The 22,072-nt window shown below is 33.6% G+C and overlaps 1 protein-coding gene across 8 annotated transcripts in view; it reads left to right on the top strand.

The window, feature by feature from the left end:
- Window positions 1–22,072, top strand: part of PTK2 (protein tyrosine kinase 2) — a 389,065-nt gene that overhangs the window by 193,894 nt on the left and 173,099 nt on the right. For all 8 annotated transcript variants that reach the window (XM_051971146.1, XM_051971147.1, XM_051971149.1 and 5 more), the window contains 2 exons: window positions 1,144–1,206; window positions 17,962–18,016. In XM_051971146.1, the coding sequence (XP_051827106.1) occupies window positions 1,144–1,206; window positions 17,962–18,016 (118 nt within the window). The remainder of the gene's footprint in view (window positions 1–1,143; window positions 1,207–17,961; window positions 18,017–22,072) is intronic.

Raw genomic sequence — 22,072 nt, 5'->3', positions numbered from 1 at the left:
CTCTTGTCTCCAGGTTCCATTCCTTTACTTGCTGTTCTCCCATTCCTAAAATGCTCTGTAACCTCTTCCCCAGTCTTCACCTTTTATTTTTCCTGGCTCTCTTGAAGGCTTAGTTCAAAGCCCACGTAATGCAAGAGGTCTTTGGGGTACCTGCAATTGCTAATGCCTTCCACTTTCAAATTATCTTACATATACTTTGTAGTATCTAATATATCCTGAGGTGTTTACATGTTGTGTCCTCCATTACAGAGTATGCTCATTGAGGTCAGAAAATATTGTGGTTTTGTTTTTGTATATACAGAGCCAGTGCCTGACACATAAATGCTTATTAACTAGATGGCTAACTTCCAATATCATCCAGATTAAATAGCACTACCATATACATAGTATCTCTATAGTTTAGGGAAATTTATGTGCCCACAAATTTTTTTCCCAAAGATAAATTTCAAGATGTTTCTTTTAGCTATCTGTGTCTTGAGTAAAAAATAAAAACAAGGTGGCACAGTAAAGGAGGGTGAATTGCCATACCACTCAAGGTCCCTTCTATTCCTTTATTTCTGGTATTTTACCTTTCATGTTAGCCTGGAATAAAATTCAACAGTTTTTAAATACATACTTTTTTATTTTGTGATGGACAATTTTCAAAGATGAGCAATTAGATTATAATTTGTAACTATGACTAATTTGGCATGATGTAATACAATAATGAACAATATTTTGCAAGTTGCATTTTATTCCCTAAAGAGCCTCTGTCATTGTGTACTGACTTTCTGTTTAATTAGAAACACCATATCCATTTTCTAAATGAGTAAGACTGTACTAACATTCAGTGGCCCTCAGCATTTTGGATAACCTAAGCATAACAAGTAGATTTAATAACAGTACAACAATATTGTAGCAGCCAGTCTGTTGCATATCTATCTATCTACTCTTTGGGATGTTTGTTAATTCTTAATAATTATCACAATTGTCCTTAAAACTCCTAAAAACATCATGAAAAGCATAATAATTAAGCAAAATTTTTATTTGGGGCTTTATTCAAAACTCACAAAATTGATAGTCACATCCAAGAAATACTTCAGTATAATGTACTTTGACTGTTTCCTAACAAATCTTTGTAAACCTATTTTTTTGTGATTTTAGGAGATCGTACTGGGAAATGAGGGGTAATGCCCTGGAGAAGAAATCTAACTATGAAGTATTAGAGTAAGTATTTCATATCTACTCATTTCCTAGAAAAGTCAAATCAATATAGTGAAAAAGGCATTTGTTTATAGCTTTTGATTAAAATATTGCTTTGATTTAAATCACAGTTCAGTGGGAATTTTTATTATAGTTGGAAGCTCTTAAATATATTGAAGAAATAAGGGTTCACTAATTTTACTGTAATTTGTTATATTTGAACTCTAGAATCAGTCTGGCGCGTCCTTAAATATAATTGTTATTTGAATACATTAAGACCCTCTATGAGCAATCGGTTTTAGCTTAGGTTATTATTTATTTGATTTTAATTTTTCTAGAAGTATGTTCTTCCAATTAAAAGTAAAATTTGTCTGTTGTATAATAGAACAAGAAAACTTCCTGATATCCAAATTAATGTTTACCTAATTATATCATTATTATAAATTATTTGGATCTCATTCAACTTTATCAGATGATGTGAGAGAATTTTATATTTTATTTATATAATGGTGAATACTGAAAGAGACAATTGATATTTATTTTACCCTGTTAAAGGTTAATTTTGTTTATATTGGCTGTTATGGAAGGCTGCATATTGCTAACTTCACTAGTTGTTAGACATGACTGCTGAAGTTCTTCAAGTATATTAGAAGTCAAATCAAAGGTTAAATAATACTTTGTAGAATTAAAGTACTTAAATAGCTTTGGCTTTTATATAGAAACAGTAAGCTAGGTCACCCTGCTATACTAATTCTCCAAAGGCTTAGGGACTATACCATTTAGAGTATGTGTTTTTGCAGGGGGAAATAAAATAACTTAATTTTATAGAGTTTTATGATTTTCAGAGTTCTTTCCACATTTTGTCTTATTTGAGCTGATGTGTGATGATTTGAGTTATGTGAGCTAAAAATGTATGAATTCTGAAAATGGTAAAATATGTTCTATTAAATTTTTAAAGAAAATTCATAGTTATTATATCAGTACTTTTTGGAATGAAAGTCTCTTTTAAATTAATATTAAATATCCTTTAGTTGAGAGTCTGAAATGAGGAAGGAGCATGCTTTAGGGTTTAAGTTACTTAGTTTTACTTAGTTTTTTTAATTCCTGAAATAATATTTTAGACTTTGAGCTCTTAATATAGCCATAAAGCTATCGATTATGAATATTGAAATAACTACAGGATTCCAAATTGAGTTGCTAAAAGAAATTAGGTTAGGACCAAATGAAATTGGGCCAAATATAAATAATATGTCAATTAAATTAATAATTAAAATTCATTTTCTTGACAACTTTTTTATCATCTTTATAGGTTTTGAGCTTCAGTGTTTTCTGGCCCTTCCCTGAATAAAAAAATGTAATGAGCATCATTGAAAATCTTTATTAATCACCCACTGAATTCAAAGGAACATATTAAACATTATAATAGATATATGATAAAAGATGTGGTTCATTCCTTTAAGGTGGGTTACTCTTTAGTGGGAAGTGAAGATATGTACAGAAATAACTAAAATGAAAAATTTCCTATGTAATAAGTGCATGAGAAGAAGATGGAGTTTAGAAGAGTGGTGGATCATATTCAACTTAGATATAGAAAACTGGGATAAGGGAAGATTTCACTTAGGGAGACTTTTTTGAGGTGATGTTTGAAGAATGGGTAGAATTTTAGCTGTTAGAGTTGTGTTAGTTAATAATAATGGAGGGGCCTAGTGTGCTATGGTTCATGGGAACACAAAGAATTAAGACATGACTAAAGGAATGAAGAACAAATGAACATTTTGTTCATAGGGAAGGGCATAGAAGTAGAAAAGTATGTTCTATATCTGAGGTGTGGTGAATAGACTCATTTAGCTTAAGTATAAATATGGTACAAAGGAAAGATAAGGCTAAAAATGTAAATTGGGCTCATAAGGCAAAAAAAACTTTAGTTGACAAATAGTGTTGTCTATTTACTAAATAATAGGGACCCTTTTAAGGTCTGTGAGCAGGAAAGTGAATAGGCCAGATCTGTATATCAAGTTAGTGAATTTAACACCAGTATTAGGTGGTAGTATGTGAGCAGGAATTGCAAACTGTGGCCTTTGGCCCACAACTGGTTTTGGTGTGGGGGCATGTGAGTTAAGAATATTTTGGGGGGAGCAGCTAGGTGGTGCAATGGATAGAGTACCAGCACTGAAGTTAGGAGGACCTGAGTTCAAATCTGGTCTCAGATACTTAACACTTCCTGACTGGGTGACCCTGGGCAAATCACTTAACCCCAATTGCCTCAGCAAAAAATGATAATAATAATAATAATATTTTTTGGGGAAAACATTCTTAGTTCCAGGGAGGGCAGTACAAGCTAAGAATGACTTTTGTTTAATTTTTTTTTGTTTAAGCTCCAGGAGAGACAATACAAAAATAGGCAGAGAGATAGATTTGACCCTGGCCCCTTATTTAAAACAAAGTAAAAAACAATCATTAACTTTCTAGTTCTAGTGTTGGATTGTGACTAGAGCAATTATCAATCAGATTAAAACATAATTGAGAAATGTTTAACAAAATAAGTAAAAAATATAATATTAAATTTAAGATATAAAAGTTAAAAATAGCTACTGTTAATTTGTGGGGTTTTAAATCAATATGGGGTTTCAGGGATCCATTTCTGTTTATTGTCTAACATTTTCTTCATTCCCATTTTATCAGTACTTTAGTAACTTGTATTTCTCTAGGTCTTTCTATTCTGTTCAGTTTATCAGCTTTAGCAATAATCTTTTTTATACAAAGACTTTGTCACATTACTCCTCTGCTTAAAAAAAAAAATCTTGAGTGGCTTCTATACTTCTACAATTAAGAGTCCTTTGCTTGGAATTTTAAAGCCTTCCTCCATCCATCCTCAAGTTGTATACCCTTCCTTTTCAGCCTTATCTTCTTAATACTCTCTTGTAGGCACTCTGTTCTTCAGTCATAATGAACTATTCTCATTCCTCTCAATATCATATTCTTGCATTTTCTTCCCTCTGTACTTTTCTTTAGGGTATTCTCTGTATCTGGAATGTTTATTTCCCCTCCCCTATTTTGAATTGCTTTCCATCCTGTAAAGCCTAACTCAAATTCAACTTCCTCCTGTTAGTAGCTAATCTGTCAAGAACATTTATTAAGCATTTATTTTGGGTGAGATATTATGCTGAATTCTTAGAATACAAAGAAAAAAAAATCCCTGTCCTTAAGGAACTTATTTGTTTTTAAGGGTAAAACAGTATGTACATAAATAGATTTATACAGAGTAGATAAATGGTAACTCTAGGGAGTATGATCCTTAGCATCTAGATGAACTCATAAAGGATTGCCTTTTGAGTAGAAAAGGTGACTTTTGAATGAAGGCTTAAAGGAAATCAGGAGGTATTGAGAGAGAGAATTGAGAAGGAAAAATATTTCAAGTATAGGATACAGTCATTGCAAAATCGTGAAGAAAGAAATGGGAGTGTCTTATTCTAGGAAAAGGAAGTAGATTGCTTTATCTGGACTGCAGGATACATGAAAAGGAAAAGGGTAAGAAGAACCAGGTTATGAAAAGTTTGAGAAGCCAAGTTTACTTGGTCCTAGCGGTATTAGGGAAACACTGGAATTTATTAAGAAGTGGGTTCTGTGGTCAGGCCTATATATAAGATACATAAGAGTATCACTTTGAAAACTTTGTAAAGTCTGGGTTGGGGTAAGGAGAGAATTGAAGAGAAATTAGGAGACTCTTCTAATAGTATGGAAAATTGATAAACGCCTGAACTAGGGTGGTCATTTTGCAAGCAGAGTAATGCCTGAAAGAGATTGTCAAGAAAAAATGACAAAATTTGGCAACTAAATGCCACAATCCATCCTTCTTTCTTGCTTTCCTGATTTTGTCAGTGTAGTGTACTTTTCTGGCAATTCGCTTCACTGCAGATTAGCAATTTTTATATAATTTGAAAGGTTACATGGCTTTATTCATGGTCATACAACTAATATGTCTCTGTAGCAGAACTTGAACTCAAATTTTTGACTATGATGTGGTTCCATAATCCAGTATTACAATGCTCATTGTCATAGTATATTTCCCATTTTGTCTGTAGTTTGATATATACTAATAAGTAATCTCAACCATAGCAATACATTTACAAAGTGCTTTGTTTACAAAACATATGGATGCTTTTATTTGATTCTTACAATAATGTTTTTTGTGTGTTTGGCTGCCCTGCTCTTCCACTCACCCCTCTTCTCCATCTCATCCCCTACCCCATGAGTTTTGTATAATGACCAATCACTCTGTCAGGCTCTGGAGGATATAAAAAACTTAGGTGAGATATAATGTTTACAGTCAAAGAACTCACAATATAGTAAGGAAAATAATCTCATTGTTCAATCTGAAATAAACTCTTAACCCATGTTTGTTGATAAGTTAATAATATGTTCAGTTTTAGAATCTTAACCGGCTCAGAAGTTTTTAGACTTTTCTTCTTCAAATATTTAGATAAGTAGAATCAGGTAAACCAACAAAAGATAAGCCCTGTTGGAACACTTAGTTGAAACAATAGACTTTGAGAGGAAAAGTACAAATATTCCCAGCTGATTATTAAGATGGAAACAAAATGAGAAAAGAATCTATGGGTTATCTAACATGAGATCAGTAAAAGCCAAATCAGAAAATAAGATATGATTATGAAGGACATTGTAAGGCTAAGAAACCTATGGATATAATTTACTTAATCTTTGAAGGGATCACATAGGGAATTGCTGTGTGAAATCCAAAAAGCAATGTTAGGTTAATGATCTGGATTATGACTTGGCTCACAAAGTGATAGTAAATGGCGACAAATCCCATTGTAGGAGAATAACAAATTTGATAATCCTCCAGGGCTCTCTTTAGATGCCTATCCTATTTCATTGATTTGGAAAGTTAAGTGATTTGAATGACATCCAACCAAATCTGTATGTGATGCCAAGATAAGAAAACAAGCAGATAATTGACAAATTAAATTCAGTGTCAAAAAATATAGGTTATGCATTTGGGGAATGAAATGAGAAAAGAAAGCCAAGTGTACTATGAATAGAATTCATCTAGAGGAGACAGAGGAAGAAACTCCCCTAAACAGATGGTATCTACTGGTAATAATATGTTGCTATATATTTTTCTTTTAGCAGCAAGGAAAGGCATTAGAAAGTATAGAAGTATGTAGAAAAATTTATCCATTAGAAGAGGGGGAAAGTATTGATTATAAAGAAATACCACCAGATAAGAAGGACAGAAAATTATTTTTCTAAATTTAAAATAAAGTCTTTGGTAATTATTATAGCATAACAATAATATTATAGAGTACTTTATCTGTTATCTCATATGAGCCTAATCACAACCATATGTGTTAAGTTTAAGGTCTTACCATTCCAGTTTTTGCCTTTATGGAATAGAATTAAATTAATTCCACCATGTGACATAGGTATTCAGTGTGGACAACTGGAGTTTTTAAAAAAAAGTGTCATCAAAAAATAGTATAAGAACTGTTTTGTTGTTCAGTTAGTTTTCAGTTATGTCCAAGTCTTTGTAACCTCATTTTGGGTTACATCCCATTACAAAGCAAAGATACTGGAGAATGTTTTGCCATACATAAAAACAAATGACGATATTAGTACCCATCATCATCATCTTCATATTAGTATTGCTGTTAGTATTCATATTTGAATCAAAATGTTAAAGTTTGTTTTATAATTCACTGTCTTCCCATCTATCCTAATTTATACTTACCCTGAATATCCAATATATTTCCAAATCTTTTGATTTTTACCATTGCATCTCTTGTATATGCCCCTTTTTCTCTACTCAAAGAAACTACCAGCCTCATACAGGTCCTCATTACTTCTTGCCTCAACTATTGCCAAAATCTCTTGGTTGGCCTCCCTTCCTCATATCTTTCTCTGCTCCAGTGTGTCTTCCATACAACTCTCAAAGTATTTTTATTTCATGCATCAGATAGGCTAGTTTGATTGAATCATAGACTGTGGGAAGGAGAGTAAAATATAAATGAATTTGGAAAGATGGGTTGGGGCTAGATTATGAAGAGTTTAAAATGCCAAAAGAGAGAAGATTTTATAAATGCTACATTTTCTATGGATGCTGTGGATTAGTGAACAAGAGTGTGATAGAGTTGGACCTGTTTTATGAAATATCACCTTGTTATCTTTATGGAGGATATATGGGAAAGAGAAGCAATTTGAGGTGAGAAACTCATTTTAGATGCTGCTCGGGTAAAAAATAATGAGGTCCTGAAGTAGGATTCTAGGTATGTGAGAGATGGAAGGGATATTTTACAGATAGCATTAATGAATCTTGACTATTAGTTGTATATTTTGGGGTGAAGAGAATGAGGAATCAAAGATGCCTCCAAGCCTGCTAACCTGTGTGATTGGAAGTATGATGGTTACTTCAGCAGAATTGGATAAATTTGAAATTGGTTTGGGGAGAGGGGATAGGTAACTAGTTCTGTTTTAGACATGTTGAATTTGAAGTGCTTGGAGGAATCTTCGTTCATCTAATTCAGAATTTGCCAGTTGGTATGAGAGAGATGAAGAAAGATTATAGAGATAGTAAGAGAACCTATGTGAACTCATTAGGTCACTGAGAGAGGGTAAAAAGGCAAACAAATAGAACTTTTGGATATAGGAGTAATTAAAGTAGAAAGAAGAGGATGGATATTCCAGGAAAGAAAATACATAAGGAACTTTCCAAGATTAGGAGAACTGAAAGAAAACAATATTGCAAAAATCTAGAGAAGAGAATATCTAGGACAACAGTATGATTGACAATATTATATGCTGCAGATCACTGAACTAGTCATCTTTAAGCCAACTCTTTAAGTCAGGTCTCTTAACTACATTTATTGCTATTCCCATACCACTTCACTTCGTCAAAATTAGGACACTTTGGAAAGTATTGTATGCAAATTGCTTCCTTGAAAAAAATCTTTTGAGTACCTGCTATGTTTAAGATAATCAAGCACCATTGTAAATTATGGTAAATACATAAGAGAACAAGACATTGATTCTCAAAGAATTTATAATCAAATAAAGAAAATAAAGCATTCATACACATAATTGTTATATGATGTTATTATTGAGTTAGGTGAAACAGATGTTAGTCTGCATTTCGTATATGAAAAAACTGAGATTTTAAGCATAATTAAATCATTTCTTTAAAGTTGTTAACCATTGACTTAATTTTATCCTTTCATATTCTCAACTTAAGCAGGATCTCGCTATACTTTCTGTGTAGGTTGAGCAGAAGTATACCCTAGGGACATTAGTTTCAGGGCTCTATTCCTTGAGGAGAATATACAGTGTCATTGAAGCCGAGGGCTAAAAATAAAGCAGATATATCAATTACAGTTTTGGGAATTGAGGAGATGAAGCACTGGGACAGTAGACCAATTTACAAATGAGCACAGATCATTCCGGATCTTTTGTTTTTAATCTTCAGAGATTGAACTCCATAGAACTCCTGATGGAGAAAAAAGCCAAAATAACTAATACAACAATGGTAGTTTTAGTTTATAGTTAATGTCATAGTATTTTGTAATTGTAAAAACAAGATTGCTTTAAATTTTTTTCTTCCTTAACTTTTGAAACTACATTGTAAAACCTTAATTTTTAATATTCTGATCATTTTTGTTATTGAGTTGCTTTATATTATAAGTTTATTCATTGGATGATTAAATATTCTTTGAAAATGTTTTATATTGGTTTAGTGTTACTTCTTTCCTAATGACAGTATAGCTGAAAAGCTAGATTTAAAGTTTATTCACTCAGGGCAACTAGGTGGTGGGGTTTTTAGAGCACCGGTCCTGAAGTCAGGAGGACCCAAGTTCAAATCTGGCTTCAGACACTTAACACTTCCTAGCTATGTGACCCTGGGCAAGTCACTTAACACCAAAGTTCACTCATTTATTCAGTCATTCAGCAAATAGTAAATGTTTGCTATCTGCAAATATTAGCAATTGCACAATTTCTGCTCTCATGAAATCTGTCTTTTATGTAGTGCATATACTAATAATTTAAATTTAAATATAGGCCATAGTATCTTTCTTGGAAGAGGCTTTAGAATATAGTTTGATATATCTACCTTCCTAATTCAGGAATCATGTCTACATAAACTTCTATTTGAATATCAGTAGTTACATGGGACATACTGCTTTCCAAGCAGCAGATTTCTCTCTGTGGATAAGATCTGATTGTTAGGAGTTTCTATTTTGGCCCCATATCTACCTTTCTATAACCCTTCCTCCCCCATTTGTCCTAATTCTGTACTCTAGAGACAACCAAAATGTCTGCTTCCTCTTTTACCAGCAAGCTCTAATTATACTGAGAGCCTTATTAATAAGACAGTTGGAGGAAAGTTTCTTCAAATCTTAAAAATTTCACTATAGAAATAGAAAAAGAAGGAGCATTATTTAATCTTCCTGGTTGAGATACAGAGTGCTATCTGAGGTGCAGGAGGGAAGTATTTTCATGAATGGCAATGTTATTGAAGGAGAGATGATGTTAAACTGGTCTTGGAACAGTTGCGGAATTTTAGCTGGCAAAGACTGAGGTGGCTGAGTTTGGGAGAAAGAATATCTGAGGATAAAAATAATGTATAATTGTGAAAGACAGAATCAAAGTTGTCTTTAGTGAAAGGTGAATAGTTTAGCTAGAGTGCATGTGTATATACATCCATATGTAGTATACATACATACATATATATGTGTATTGACCTATTCAGATAAATATAGTATATATTCAAGAGTATAAGATAAAACTTCCAAGGGAAGTTTAGCAGCAAATTGAATTTTTAGGCTAAGGAATTTCTATTTCTATTCTCCTAACAAATAAAGACTTTCCCAAAGTCACACAAGCATATGGTTATAAGATCACAGATTTATAGCTGGAAAGGACACAGAAGTCATTTAGTCCAATACCCTCTTTTTACAGATGAAGAAATAGGTTCTAAGAGGTTGAATTGCCCAACGTATTTCCAGGAAAGTGATGAAGCTTAGATTCAAACTTGTGTTCTCTGAGCCAATTGAATCCTCTTTCTACTTACACCATGCTAAATGAGGAATAGAATCAGAGTTTGCACTCATGTGCTCTGACACTAAATCAGTTTTTCCCCAATGTACTATTCTTCTTTCCATCATGGAAAATCACTTAGGTGCATACACACTTGTGAATCTGGGAAGAAATTTCATACAATTAAATTCATAAAGATCTTTTCTTTGATTTTATTAACCTAGTTTGACAGCCATGTTAACATCTGTGTATGTGTGTGTAAGAGAGCACACAAAGTAGAAAAATTAAAATGACACCTAGATAGAAAATATGATGTTTACATTAAAACAACTATGGGTATGTTATTAATATTCCATATTCAGGCTAAACAGAGAGGGGAGATCTCATTTTTTTAAATCAGGATGTAAACATTTAATGTCAGTGGTGTGATGGCAATAAGGATATAAAGAAAGATACTTTGAAAGGTATTTTAGTGGAAATGTCTAAAAACTACAAAGGGGAAAAAAAAGAAATTTTAAATAGCCAAAGAATATAAGAAGTATAGAAACAAAATAGGAAAGTGCATTCGTATATAGATAAAAACCTCAGCATTACATTAACTTCAATTTGTTGCATTGAGTTGCGATAGGTCACAAGAAAATAATGAGAAATTAAACATATGTTAAAATACAATTAAGTCATTGGTGTTTTAAAATATTCCCCCCTTTTGAGTTTAAGAAGTATGCAGACCTGTGGACCACACACACACACATACAACATGAATATGCAAAGAGTATGTCTGGCTGTAACCTGGTGCAATTTGCCTATTAGAAGAGTGGTTAGGGAAAAGACTTTTGAGATTAGTAGCAGAAAGAGCTTCTATTTAGAATTAGAGAGGCTTTTCTTACTTTACACAGTAGCAATTCTGACTTTAAAAAGGCTGTTACTACCATTACTTCACTGTTATTTAAAGCATTTTTTCTCATTGACTTCACTTTCCATCTGAGCAATATTTCGTTCATTCCATTGGAATCTTCCCCTATTATCAATATCTTTCTGCCTAAACCTTTTCCTAATATTGACATCAATTCTGCTTAAGCCATGGATGGATATCTGCTTTTCCTCAGGAATCACTTCCTTCATTCTGTCTATTCTTCATTCCCATAGACACTTTGAGTTCTCCTTCCAGATCCTGTTCTCTGCTGAGGAAGTTTTAACTTGTGACTGATATCCCTTTCTGAATGAGCTATTGATTGTCTCTCCTCATTAAATTCAGGTATCAGAACTAGTCCCCAGCTCTTTGCTGCTAATTTTATCTTGAGTTCCTATCAGCTTGTTTTATTCTGTCAACCTTGAAACTGTAGTCATCAGACTTGTGTTTGACACTGTTCTTCATTTACTTGCGCTCTGAGATAAACATACCATTTTAGTTGCTAAGCCTTAGTTTCTTGTTAAAATAGTGTGCTACGAACACCTACTTCACAAAATTGTTTTAAGAAAACTCTTTTCTAAGAGTGGGACATACAGATGTTTAAATACATCTTGAAGTGGTAAGTTAGTAGTAAACATTGATTTTATGTCCCAGATACTATGCCAGTTATTTGTGATCCAGGGAAAATGTTTTTTGCCTTGAAGGATCTCACATTCTAATGACAAAGATGGTACTCAAAAAAAAAAATGACTATTTAAATACAAAATATCTACCAATGCATAAATGTGTGTGTGTAAGTGTGTGTAAGTCTAAGTGTAAGATAATGTAAGAGGAAGAGCAATAAGCGTAAAGAGAATGGGCAAGGGGCATGGAATTACTTCCTTCAGAAGATGGAATGGATGTACGGTGAATCTTGAAGAATACCAGAGAAACCAGGAGGCAGAATTGAGAATGAAGAACATTCTAGCCATGGGAGTGAAAAGGCACAAAATTGGGAGCTAGAGGAAAGTAAGAAGGTAGATGTTGCTCAATTATAATATATTTGGGAGAGGACTGTAAATGTGGGAAGTAATCCACACAAAAGAATGTGAAGGAGGAGTGCAGGGGATGGTCACATAGTCAAGTCTATACTTTAGGAAAATGATTTTGCATTTTAGTATAGAATATATTGATCTGGGAGGAGACTTAAAAATTGCACAGTAGAGTAATGCGGCTCTTTAAGTGAGTAGAAGGGAATATGCATAAGAGATGAAAAAATGGATAGGACTTGGCAGCTAATTAGGTATGGAAGATAAGTACAAAAGAGAGGAATCAAGGATGTGACCCTGAGATTTCAGGTCTGGATGCCTTATAGGTTAGTAGTGCCCTTGACAATAAAAGGTAGGATTTGTAGGGAAAGATGAGTTCTGAGTTCTGTTTGGTCATGTTTGAGATGTCATTGGAAGGTCCATTTTGAGATGTCAAAAAGCCAATTGAAAATGTGAGGCTTAGAGATCAGGAAAGAGGTTGGGGTTGATTATAGAAATCTGGAAATCATCTACAGAGAGATAATTAAACTCATGAGAGCTGATGAAATCAGCAAGCAGGATGGTATAGGGTTAAAACAGAAACTCAGAAGGGTTACCTGTCCTTGATGAGTACAATGAGAGAACCAGGAGAGAGCATCTCTTAAGAGAAGAGACAATATCCAAGAGGTGGTCAGGAGTAATAAAGGATGAAGAATTAGGAAAGGGGATTAGATTTGACAATTAAGAAACCATCAGTGACTTTAGAAAGAACTATATCACTTGAACAAAGGATGAAGAATTAGGAAAGGAGATTAGATTTGACAATTAAGAAACCATCAGTGACTTTAGAAAGAACTATATCACTTGAACAATGAGTTCAGAAGCCAGATTGCAATGAGTCTAAAACTAAGTGAGAGAAAAGCTTGTAGATATCAACTGTAGTTAGTTACTCAAGGAGTTTTGCTGAATTTTCTTTTTAATTGAGGGAGACGGGCAGGTAAGTGATGCAGTGGATAGAACACCAGCTCTGAAGTCAGGAGGACCTGAGTTCAAATCTGGTCTCAGACACTTAACACTTCCTAATTGTGTGACTCTGGACAAGTCACTTGACCCCAATTGCCTCAGCAAAAATTAGTTAATTAAGTGAGTCATGGGTGTGTTTAAAGACATCAGGTAGGGAAATATGGCACACAAATGTTAACTGAATGTTGCATAATGATGGCAATATACCACAGGAACTATCTACGTCCCAGAATCTGAACCTTTGATTTGAGGACTTAGACGTACTCAGGACTACTTACTTTGAATTGTTTTTGGAGAAATGGGCAAAAATCTAATTTTATGAATAGGTCTATATTTACATTTCTAACTTTTATGGTAGTGGAAAGAAGAGAGAAATGCTTTCTAACTAATTCAGAAATAAACTTTGAAACATAAACTATTCTTAAGTTTAATCTACCACTAATTATAGGATTATAGGAATGTGAGGCTAAAAAGCAATCTTAGAACTCATCTGGTGAAAAGGCACATGTAAAATCAATTCAGCAACATTTTAAAAAGCATCTGTTATGTGTAAAATAGCTATATTTCATTCAGTAACTTGCTTTGTAAAGATGAACTCTGTTTTGGATTTTTTTAAGTAAAATTTACTTTTTTTTCTATCATGAATGATCATCTTTTTCCTCACTAGTTTGGTATATTTAGGTTTTCTTTTGCTGAGTTATCTAAGAGTGAGACATACAGATTTTTTTTTTCATTGCTATGTTCTGAAGAAAGGTTTTCCTTTGCAATCATTAACTTACCAAAAAGAACAATGTATGTTATAAAGCATCCTCAGATGCTTTGCTTAAAGCAGGGATGAAGGTGTCATTATATTAAAAACAGGGCAACTCCATATATGCCTTGTCTTGTTTCCTGAGAGAGTCTTTTAATTTAGATATCTATAATAAGAATCCATTCAACACTTGGAATGTGGCACCTTAGGCAGTTATCTGAGATCCTAAAAAGTCTGTGCATATCTTCAGGTTACTTATTTAAGTAGTTTATACCTTTGTCCTCATTGACATAGAATGTATGGCAGAGAAAGAGCATCTATAAATGCAAATATAATGTGGATGAACTAATCAAAATTAGTTTAAAAATACTTTGAAACATTGTGGTGTAATGGAAAGAACATTCACTTATAACACAGTTATGAAATGCTGCTCTACAAACAGTCTGACACACAGACACAGGCTCTGACACAGATTCCCCTGGTACAAGGGATCAAGCATGAAGTTTGGAGTCAGAGATATCTGGAGTTCAAATCCTATATCTGAACATAGGAGCTATGTGACCCCAGGCCAGTCATTTAATCTCCTCATATATAAGAATTATCTGTAAGTAAAGCAGTGTCTGTCTCATTGGATTGTTGTGAGGGCCAGTTGAGGCAAGTCATCTAAAGCCTTTTGTAAACCTTAAAATAAATGTTAGCTCATTGCTAGCCATTACTGTGTAATAACAAGTCGTTTAACTCATTAAGCCTCAGTTTATACCTTTAAAAAAATGTAGATGTGCATTAATCACTAACTACATCATATTATATGTAAAACACTTTAAAAATAGTAATTTGCTATAGAAAAATGAGCTATTTTATTACATAAATCTTTAGGGTTTTTCTTATTCTCATATTCATAGAAATTATTGACAATAAATTCATCAACATATCAATCTTTTATTCTATACTTAGAATTTAGAATAGGAGAATTAGGACAATTGCATTTTGATTTAGAAGCAGCTGCTTGGCTCAGTGAATAAAAGTGCTAGATTTGGAATCAGGAATAGCTAAGTTCAGAGCCTGCCCAAACACTTGTTATTTATGTAACACTAAGAGACCCACTACCTTATACACAATATCCCACCCTAAACTGATGTTGAATTCTCTTGCTGTGAGTATAGGAATTATACCCTCGAGAAAGTCCATGAGCTAGGCCTTGAACTCATTGAGGAAAGAAGGAGAATGTTATAAAGGTTGATTAATAACAGCCACCAATATCCAGATTGGTTGGTAAATTTGAATAGTATGAACCTCAAAGAAGGAACCTTAAGTTTTGATAGTAGAGGAAGAGTCTGGTTGTAGCAGTGGGAAGCAGAGTGTTTTGATACTCCCACCACAAACAGTGAGTCAGGCATTATGAGTGAAAGTGTAATTAGTGCTAGAAAGACTGACAAGGAAGACATTTGTGTTGGATCATCTGTGCACACTATTCTAGACTGTGCGGCCATACATACCAGTCTTTGGGATATCCCTGGATACACATGAAGACGAGCTGGTCGTGAGCTGCAAAACAGCCTTTCTTTTTTTTTTTCCCCCTTCTTTGTGTCTTTTTTTTTTTTTTTAATTTTTAATAGCTTTTTAATTACAAGTTATATCATGGGTAGTTTTACAGCATTGACAATTGCCAAACCTTTTGTACCAATTTTTCCCCTCCTTCCCCCCACTCTCTCCCCAGATGACAGGATGACAAATACATGTTAAATGTGTTAAAGTATAAATTAAATACAAAATAAGTATACATGTCCAAACCATTATTTGGCTGTACGAAAAGAATTAGACTCTGAAATAGTATACAATTAGCCTGTGAAGGAAATAAAAAATGCAGTTGGACAAAAATATAGGGATTGGGAATTCAATGTAATGGTTCTTAATCATCTCCCAAAGTTCTTTTGCTGGGCATAGCTGGTTCAGTTCATTACTGCTCCATTGGAACTTATTTGGGAAATCTCATTGCTGAAGAAGGCCACATCCATCAGAATTGATCATCATATAGTATTGTTGCTGAAGTATATAATGATCTCCTGGTCCTGCTCATTTCAATCAGCATCAGTTCGTGTCTCTTCAGGCCTTTTTGAAATCATCCTGCTGGTCATTTCTTACCGAACAATAATATTCCATATTATTCATATACCACAATTTATTCAGCCATTCTCCAATTGATGGGTTTTTACTCAGTTTTCAATTTCTGGCCACTACAAAGAGGGCTGCCACAAACATTCGTGCACATACAGATCCCTTTCCCTTCTTTATGATCTCTTTGGGATATAAGCCCAGTAGTAATACTGCTGGATCAAAGGGTATGCACAGTTTGATAACTTTTTGAGCATAGTTCCAAATTGCTCTCCAGACTGGTTGGATGTATTCACAATTCCACCAACAATGTATTAGTGTCCCTAAAACAGCCTTTCTTTATTAGTAATCTCAGTAAGGGTTAGCAGGAAGTAAGAACAAGAGAGTCCAAGAGCAAGTGTGCGTATGTGTGCCTGCATCTCTCTGAGTCTGACTCAAAGCTGCCTATATATACTTTCTCTCTTCCGGGATTACGCCGGGCCAGCCCACTCAGTACTACAAAGGTGGATCCACAGAAGGGAGACACTTGGACTTAGTGCTGCGTCCTAAGAGGAGATCTAGCAAGAGGACATACCCCTCGACATCTCAAGGAATCTTATTAGCAGTTCCTTTAATTCCTGCCAGACACAACCTCTTGCCTCAGAGGTCAACTCCCTTTTTACCTCCTGGGCCTGCCCTACCAACTGACATGGCATACATGGCAATTCTCAGAGAGAGAGAACCATCCCTAAGAGTACTGTTATCAGGAGGGAACCTAGGTGCCAATAACTGCTATATAGAAAGTTTAAGATGAAAATAAATGTGTTAATTACGTAGCAAGCATTACAAAAAGTACAATGTAAGAAGCAGATAAATTTAGAGTAGAACATAAATCCTTTTATCTAATTTTGTTTTGCTTTTCTATAACTTGTTCATTTTTCTATTCCTATTGGATTCTGAAAACAGCAAAAAGTAAATATAGCAAGTGGTTCTTTTCTGCATACAGGTTCCATCTAGTGGCTAGTAGTTGAGCAGCATCAGCTTTATAGTTTGAAAAAATCAAGTGAAATAATATTAAACTATTTCTGAAGTTTATTTAATTTATTAAATTATTGTTATAATGGTGATGGTTATTATTGTTCATGCTTTTTTTAACTTTACATGGAAGGAAATGATTCCATTTTTATTATCTTTATTTCCTTCTAAGTTATCAATAAAACTTTTTGGCAAAAAAGGACAACTTATCACATAATTGTCCTTCAGAGACCTCTGTGTGTGTAAATTAACTTCATGAAAAAAAATGCTTCTAATTGACTTTACTCCTTGAAGAAGTTGCTGTTTTTGAGCTGAGTTTTTTGAAAGAATAAGGAGATCTAATGATCTTTCAAGCTCTAGAGCTTATGATCGATACTTAGCCTTATGTTGTGATCTAAATTTGTGTTAGAAATTTATTTTTTAATGAAATTTTAAGTAACCACTATGATATGAAAGAAGGTGAACTGGATTTGTAGTCTTAGCTCCCTAGGCTCATCTCTAAGGTTCTGTTCAGCTCTAAATCAGAGATTCTGTGAGCATATAAAACATGTGCTAGTGCTATTTAGCCTGCTACATCTAAATCATTGTATAGTTGGGATTGTCTTTATGCTGATTAATCTTATTCTAAGATATTTATTCAAGAATTGATCATGTAGTATCTTCTAGCACATGCCATAGTACATTTTAAGAAGCTTTTCAATGCAGGTTGAAATGATTTCTACTACTTTATAGACTTTATTTCTCTATATATAATTTGGAAATCTTTACCAGAATCTATCATATCCCAGAACTTACTGTTGATTTTATTGTACCTTTGTCTTTATGTGCACCCATGTGTTCTAATTTCCTTGAAGGATTTCATTTTATTTATTCAGCTAGTATTGTTATTTGTTAATATACTTCTTTTTGTATTTCAGAAAGGATGTTGGTTTAAAGAGATTTTTCCCTAAGAGTTTGCTGGAATCTGTCAAGGTAATTATAGTCTCCTTTATCATAATCTAATCAGACAAATCTATTTCCCTAAATGTGAGATGCTTTGTAAAATTCATAACTTCTACCTTAATGTTTATTTTTAATAACAAAGATAGTCATTCACTTTAAAAAGTGTTAAGTATGTTTACACAGATATGGAGTTATTCCTTAAACTAAGTTAAAATATATTATAAAAATACAGATTAAAATACCCCCTCAAAACAACCAAACTCAAATTGAGTCAAACTTGGATCCTAGATAACAAATGATAAAACACATTAAAGAGTTGATGGACTATAAATGAGAACTGTTATTCACACTATGGAATATGGTCCTCTGTTAGTCTGCTCTGCTTTATTCTTTTTGTTTTTTACAAGGAAGAATTCTATGGGATAGGAAAAAAAGTTATGCTACAAAAAAAGGTGAGACATCAATAAAAATGATCTCATAAAAAAGAAACATTAGAGTTAAGAATTAGTTTGAAGAAAGCTTGACAAAGAGTCCTTATTAAACTAGGACATATCAAGGTTGTTTAAGCGCGAAACTGAACAGGTGACACAGACAACTATTGGGAAAATTGTGTAAGATTTGTGTAACAAATTCTTGTCTCCGTCAATTACCAATGGAACCACCACATTTGGATTTCACCTTTCCCATTCCCCAAAATGTTGGGCAAGAAAATAGAAATGTCTTCAAAGACAACAAAAGATAAGAAGATCCACTAGACTAGATAAAAAATATTCAAAAGCCATCAGTCAGTCAGTAAACATTTACTAAGCCCTTAAAGGCCATTTGCAATCATTCTGATCTATATCTGGCCACTGGACCCCAGTGGCTCCAAAGAAGAAAGTGAGACTGGTGACCTGACAACCCTGCCTCACTTAAATCTAATTCACTTGCATGTTATGGCATCATCTCCCTGATGTCCTGGTGGGCTTTGAAAACCAAAGGGCAAACAGCAACAATTGAGCACCTACTTTCTGCCAAATACTGAGTTCTACGGGTACTAAGAGAAGATAACAGTTCCTGCTTTCAAGGAACTCACAGTCTAATGAGAGACAAAAAGTAAATAAATACATGCAGGAAAAGCAGAAAGCAATTGTGAGAGGGAAGGTAGGAGAATTAAGAAGGATTAGTAAAGGCTTTCTTTAGAGCGTAGAATTTTAGCTGAGAATTGAAGAAAACTTGGGAAATCAGTAGTGTTTAGAGGTGGAGGGAGAACATTCCAACTAGACAAAAAAAATAAAATAAAATAACCAGGAATGTTAAGAGAATAAACTGAGATAACATTTAATAAATTGCTTTGCAACCTTAAAGGGCTATTTAAAGGACATCTAAAACTGAAATATGGATTACCTTACTGGGATCAGGTTGACTTTTAACAAAAAACAGGGGAAATGGGAGTATATTGATGGCAACATTGTTATTTATTACGTGGTTTCTGCATCTACCACATGAGAGGTATAATACTCCCATTAGTCCATTGTCAATTACATACTACATGCCAGACATTGAGGATGTAAAGAAGAGTAAAAGACAGCCACTGCCATCAATTTAGGTCACATGCTTATTAGGTAGTAAGCAAGTAAATATTTACCAACAAGCTAAATACAGAATAAATCAATGCAAAATAAACAAGTAACAGAAGGTACTAAAATTTAGTGCCCCTTTATAGAAGGTAGAATTTTAATTGTGACTTGAAGGAAATTAGGAATCCAAGTGATTTGAAGAAGGTGAGCATTTTAGACAAGGGAAATAGCTAGACAAAATGTCCAGATCCAGGAGATACAGAAAGGTGTCTATGAAACAGCAGGGAGATCAGTGATATTGATTGAAAAAGTATTAGGGGTTAGAGAACAGGTATAGATATATAAACAGAGTAGAAAGGGGAGAGAATAGGTTATGAGGAGCTTTGAATACTAAACGGAACTTTTGATATTAGATCTTGTTCATGATAGGGAGCCACTGGAGTATCTTGAGTAGGTAGATAAAATTTCCTGACCAATACTTTAGGAAAATTACCTTGATGACTGAATGGAGGATTGGAGAATGTTGCTTTTGTCTGGGTGTGAGGTGATGAAGACCATCATTGTTATTGGGAATATCAGAGGAGAAAGAGGTATATTTAAAAGATGTTGCACATAGAGATTAATAATTGATTGCAAATAGGGTGGATTTGTGAGGAATTGAGCCTGAAGCCTAGGTTATGAGCCTGAAGGGTGGTGTTTCCTTAGAAAGTAATAGGGAAGTTAGAAAAGGGAAAGGATTAGTAGAAAAATTGGTTTTGTGTGTTTTGTGTTTACAATGTCTATGAGACATCCTTTTGGAGATGTGAGACCAGAGAACTTAGAGCAGGATAGGAAGAGATGAAAATCATCAACATGAAGATGGTGGTGATCTTATCAGCCTCCATGGATTTAATTAAGAGAAGAGGATAATGAAGAGTGGTTTTATAGGAGAGAATGGTGTCCCAAAAACCTAGAAAGAGATAGTATCAAAAAAAAAAGTGATAAATGATGTCAGAGGCTGCAAAAGGGTCATGAAGAATGACAATTGTGAAAAGAAAATTGGATTTGATAATTAGGTGATTACTGGTAACTTAAAAAAAAAAAACAGTTTTGATAGAGTGGTAAAGTGAGAAGCCAGATTGTTAAGTGTGAGGAAGAGAGTGAGAGGAGAAATTGGGTCATCTGTTGTAGGAGATCATTAAGTTAAAAAATAATTGTCATTTGTTTTATTTAATTTTAAAATTATTTATTTAATAATGTAAAAAAGTGAGCATCTATAAAATCAGGGGACTGGATTCTATGATCTTATGATAAAGTCTGAAAACTTGAGTACAGGTCATTTGATTTTAATACCTACAGAAAATCCATAATATGTTATTAAAAGGATTGATATTCCAGAAAAAGAAGCTATGATCACAAAGATCATATCCATTCCATCATTCTATCAAGAACAGGTCATTCCAGGTTAACCTTAATTCCTTTTGGGATAGGGTTACAGATAGATCAGGTTACAGATAGATATAAATGATTTAAATTTTGTTGAAGCATTTGAAAAACTCTTGCTATTCTTATGGAAACAGTGGCAAGGTTAGGATTAGACAATAGTCTAATTAAATCGATTCAAAACTTTCCCAGTGAGTAGTCTTTATTGATTCAATTTCAGTTTTAAAGCAGTTAGTAGTAAAGTATAATATATACTTGGTTTAGTACCATTTAATACTTTTAACAGTGACTTTGTTAAGGCACATATGGCATACCTATCAAATTTTCAGAAGATATAAAGCTACATGGGAAATTCAGTTCCTACTGAGTTGATGAGAAAAATTCAAAACAATCCTACTAATCTAGAACCTTTGATTTATCTTACAAGATGGAATTCAAATTCAACAGAAATAAATATAAAATTTGACCTGGGTTTCAAAAGTAATAGTGATAATGCCCAGCATTACTATAGTGTTTTAAAGTTTGCACAGTTTTTTTTTTTTCATTCTATCTTTTTTTTAAATTCTATTTTTTAATTCATTCTATCACTTAATCCCACAACAACCCTATGAGGCAAGTTATTCCTCATTTTACTTAGATGGAAACTGAAATTTTGAATGACTAAGTGACTGACTTGATGTCTCACAGTTGTCAACTATCCTAGGAAGAACTGGAACTCAGGTCTTCATTACTGCAAATCCACATAGTCATTTCAAAATCAGCTTCACTAATATAAGATGCTGAACTGTTATTAGGCTGCAAATGGTCTGAAAAAAGTCCTCATGGTTTTAATGAAAAGCAAATTCTTCATCAGTAAATATGAGAGTCAAAAAACCCTTATGGGATTTTAGATTGTGTTACGGTACCCAGAGCACTTAGAAATAAGCAAATTCTAATTCTGTTGTCTTTGCCTTTTTCAGACCACATCTGATGCATAGTGTTCAATTATGGTTACTATGTTTTAGGAAGTAAAGAATATCTTTAAAAAGAAAAAAAAGACAATCAGATTGATATCCTAATTCCAAGGTGGTCCAGAATTCAGAACATATTTAACTCCTTTTTTAAA

The sequence above is a fragment of the Antechinus flavipes genome, chromosome 1 (assembly GCF_016432865.1).
Source record: "Antechinus flavipes isolate AdamAnt ecotype Samford, QLD, Australia chromosome 1, AdamAnt_v2, whole genome shotgun sequence".
Classification (NCBI taxonomy): Eukaryota; Metazoa; Chordata; class Mammalia; order Dasyuromorphia; family Dasyuridae; genus Antechinus; species Antechinus flavipes.
Note: the sequence above shows the minus strand (reverse complement) of the source record. Positions and strands in the feature narration are given on the sequence as shown.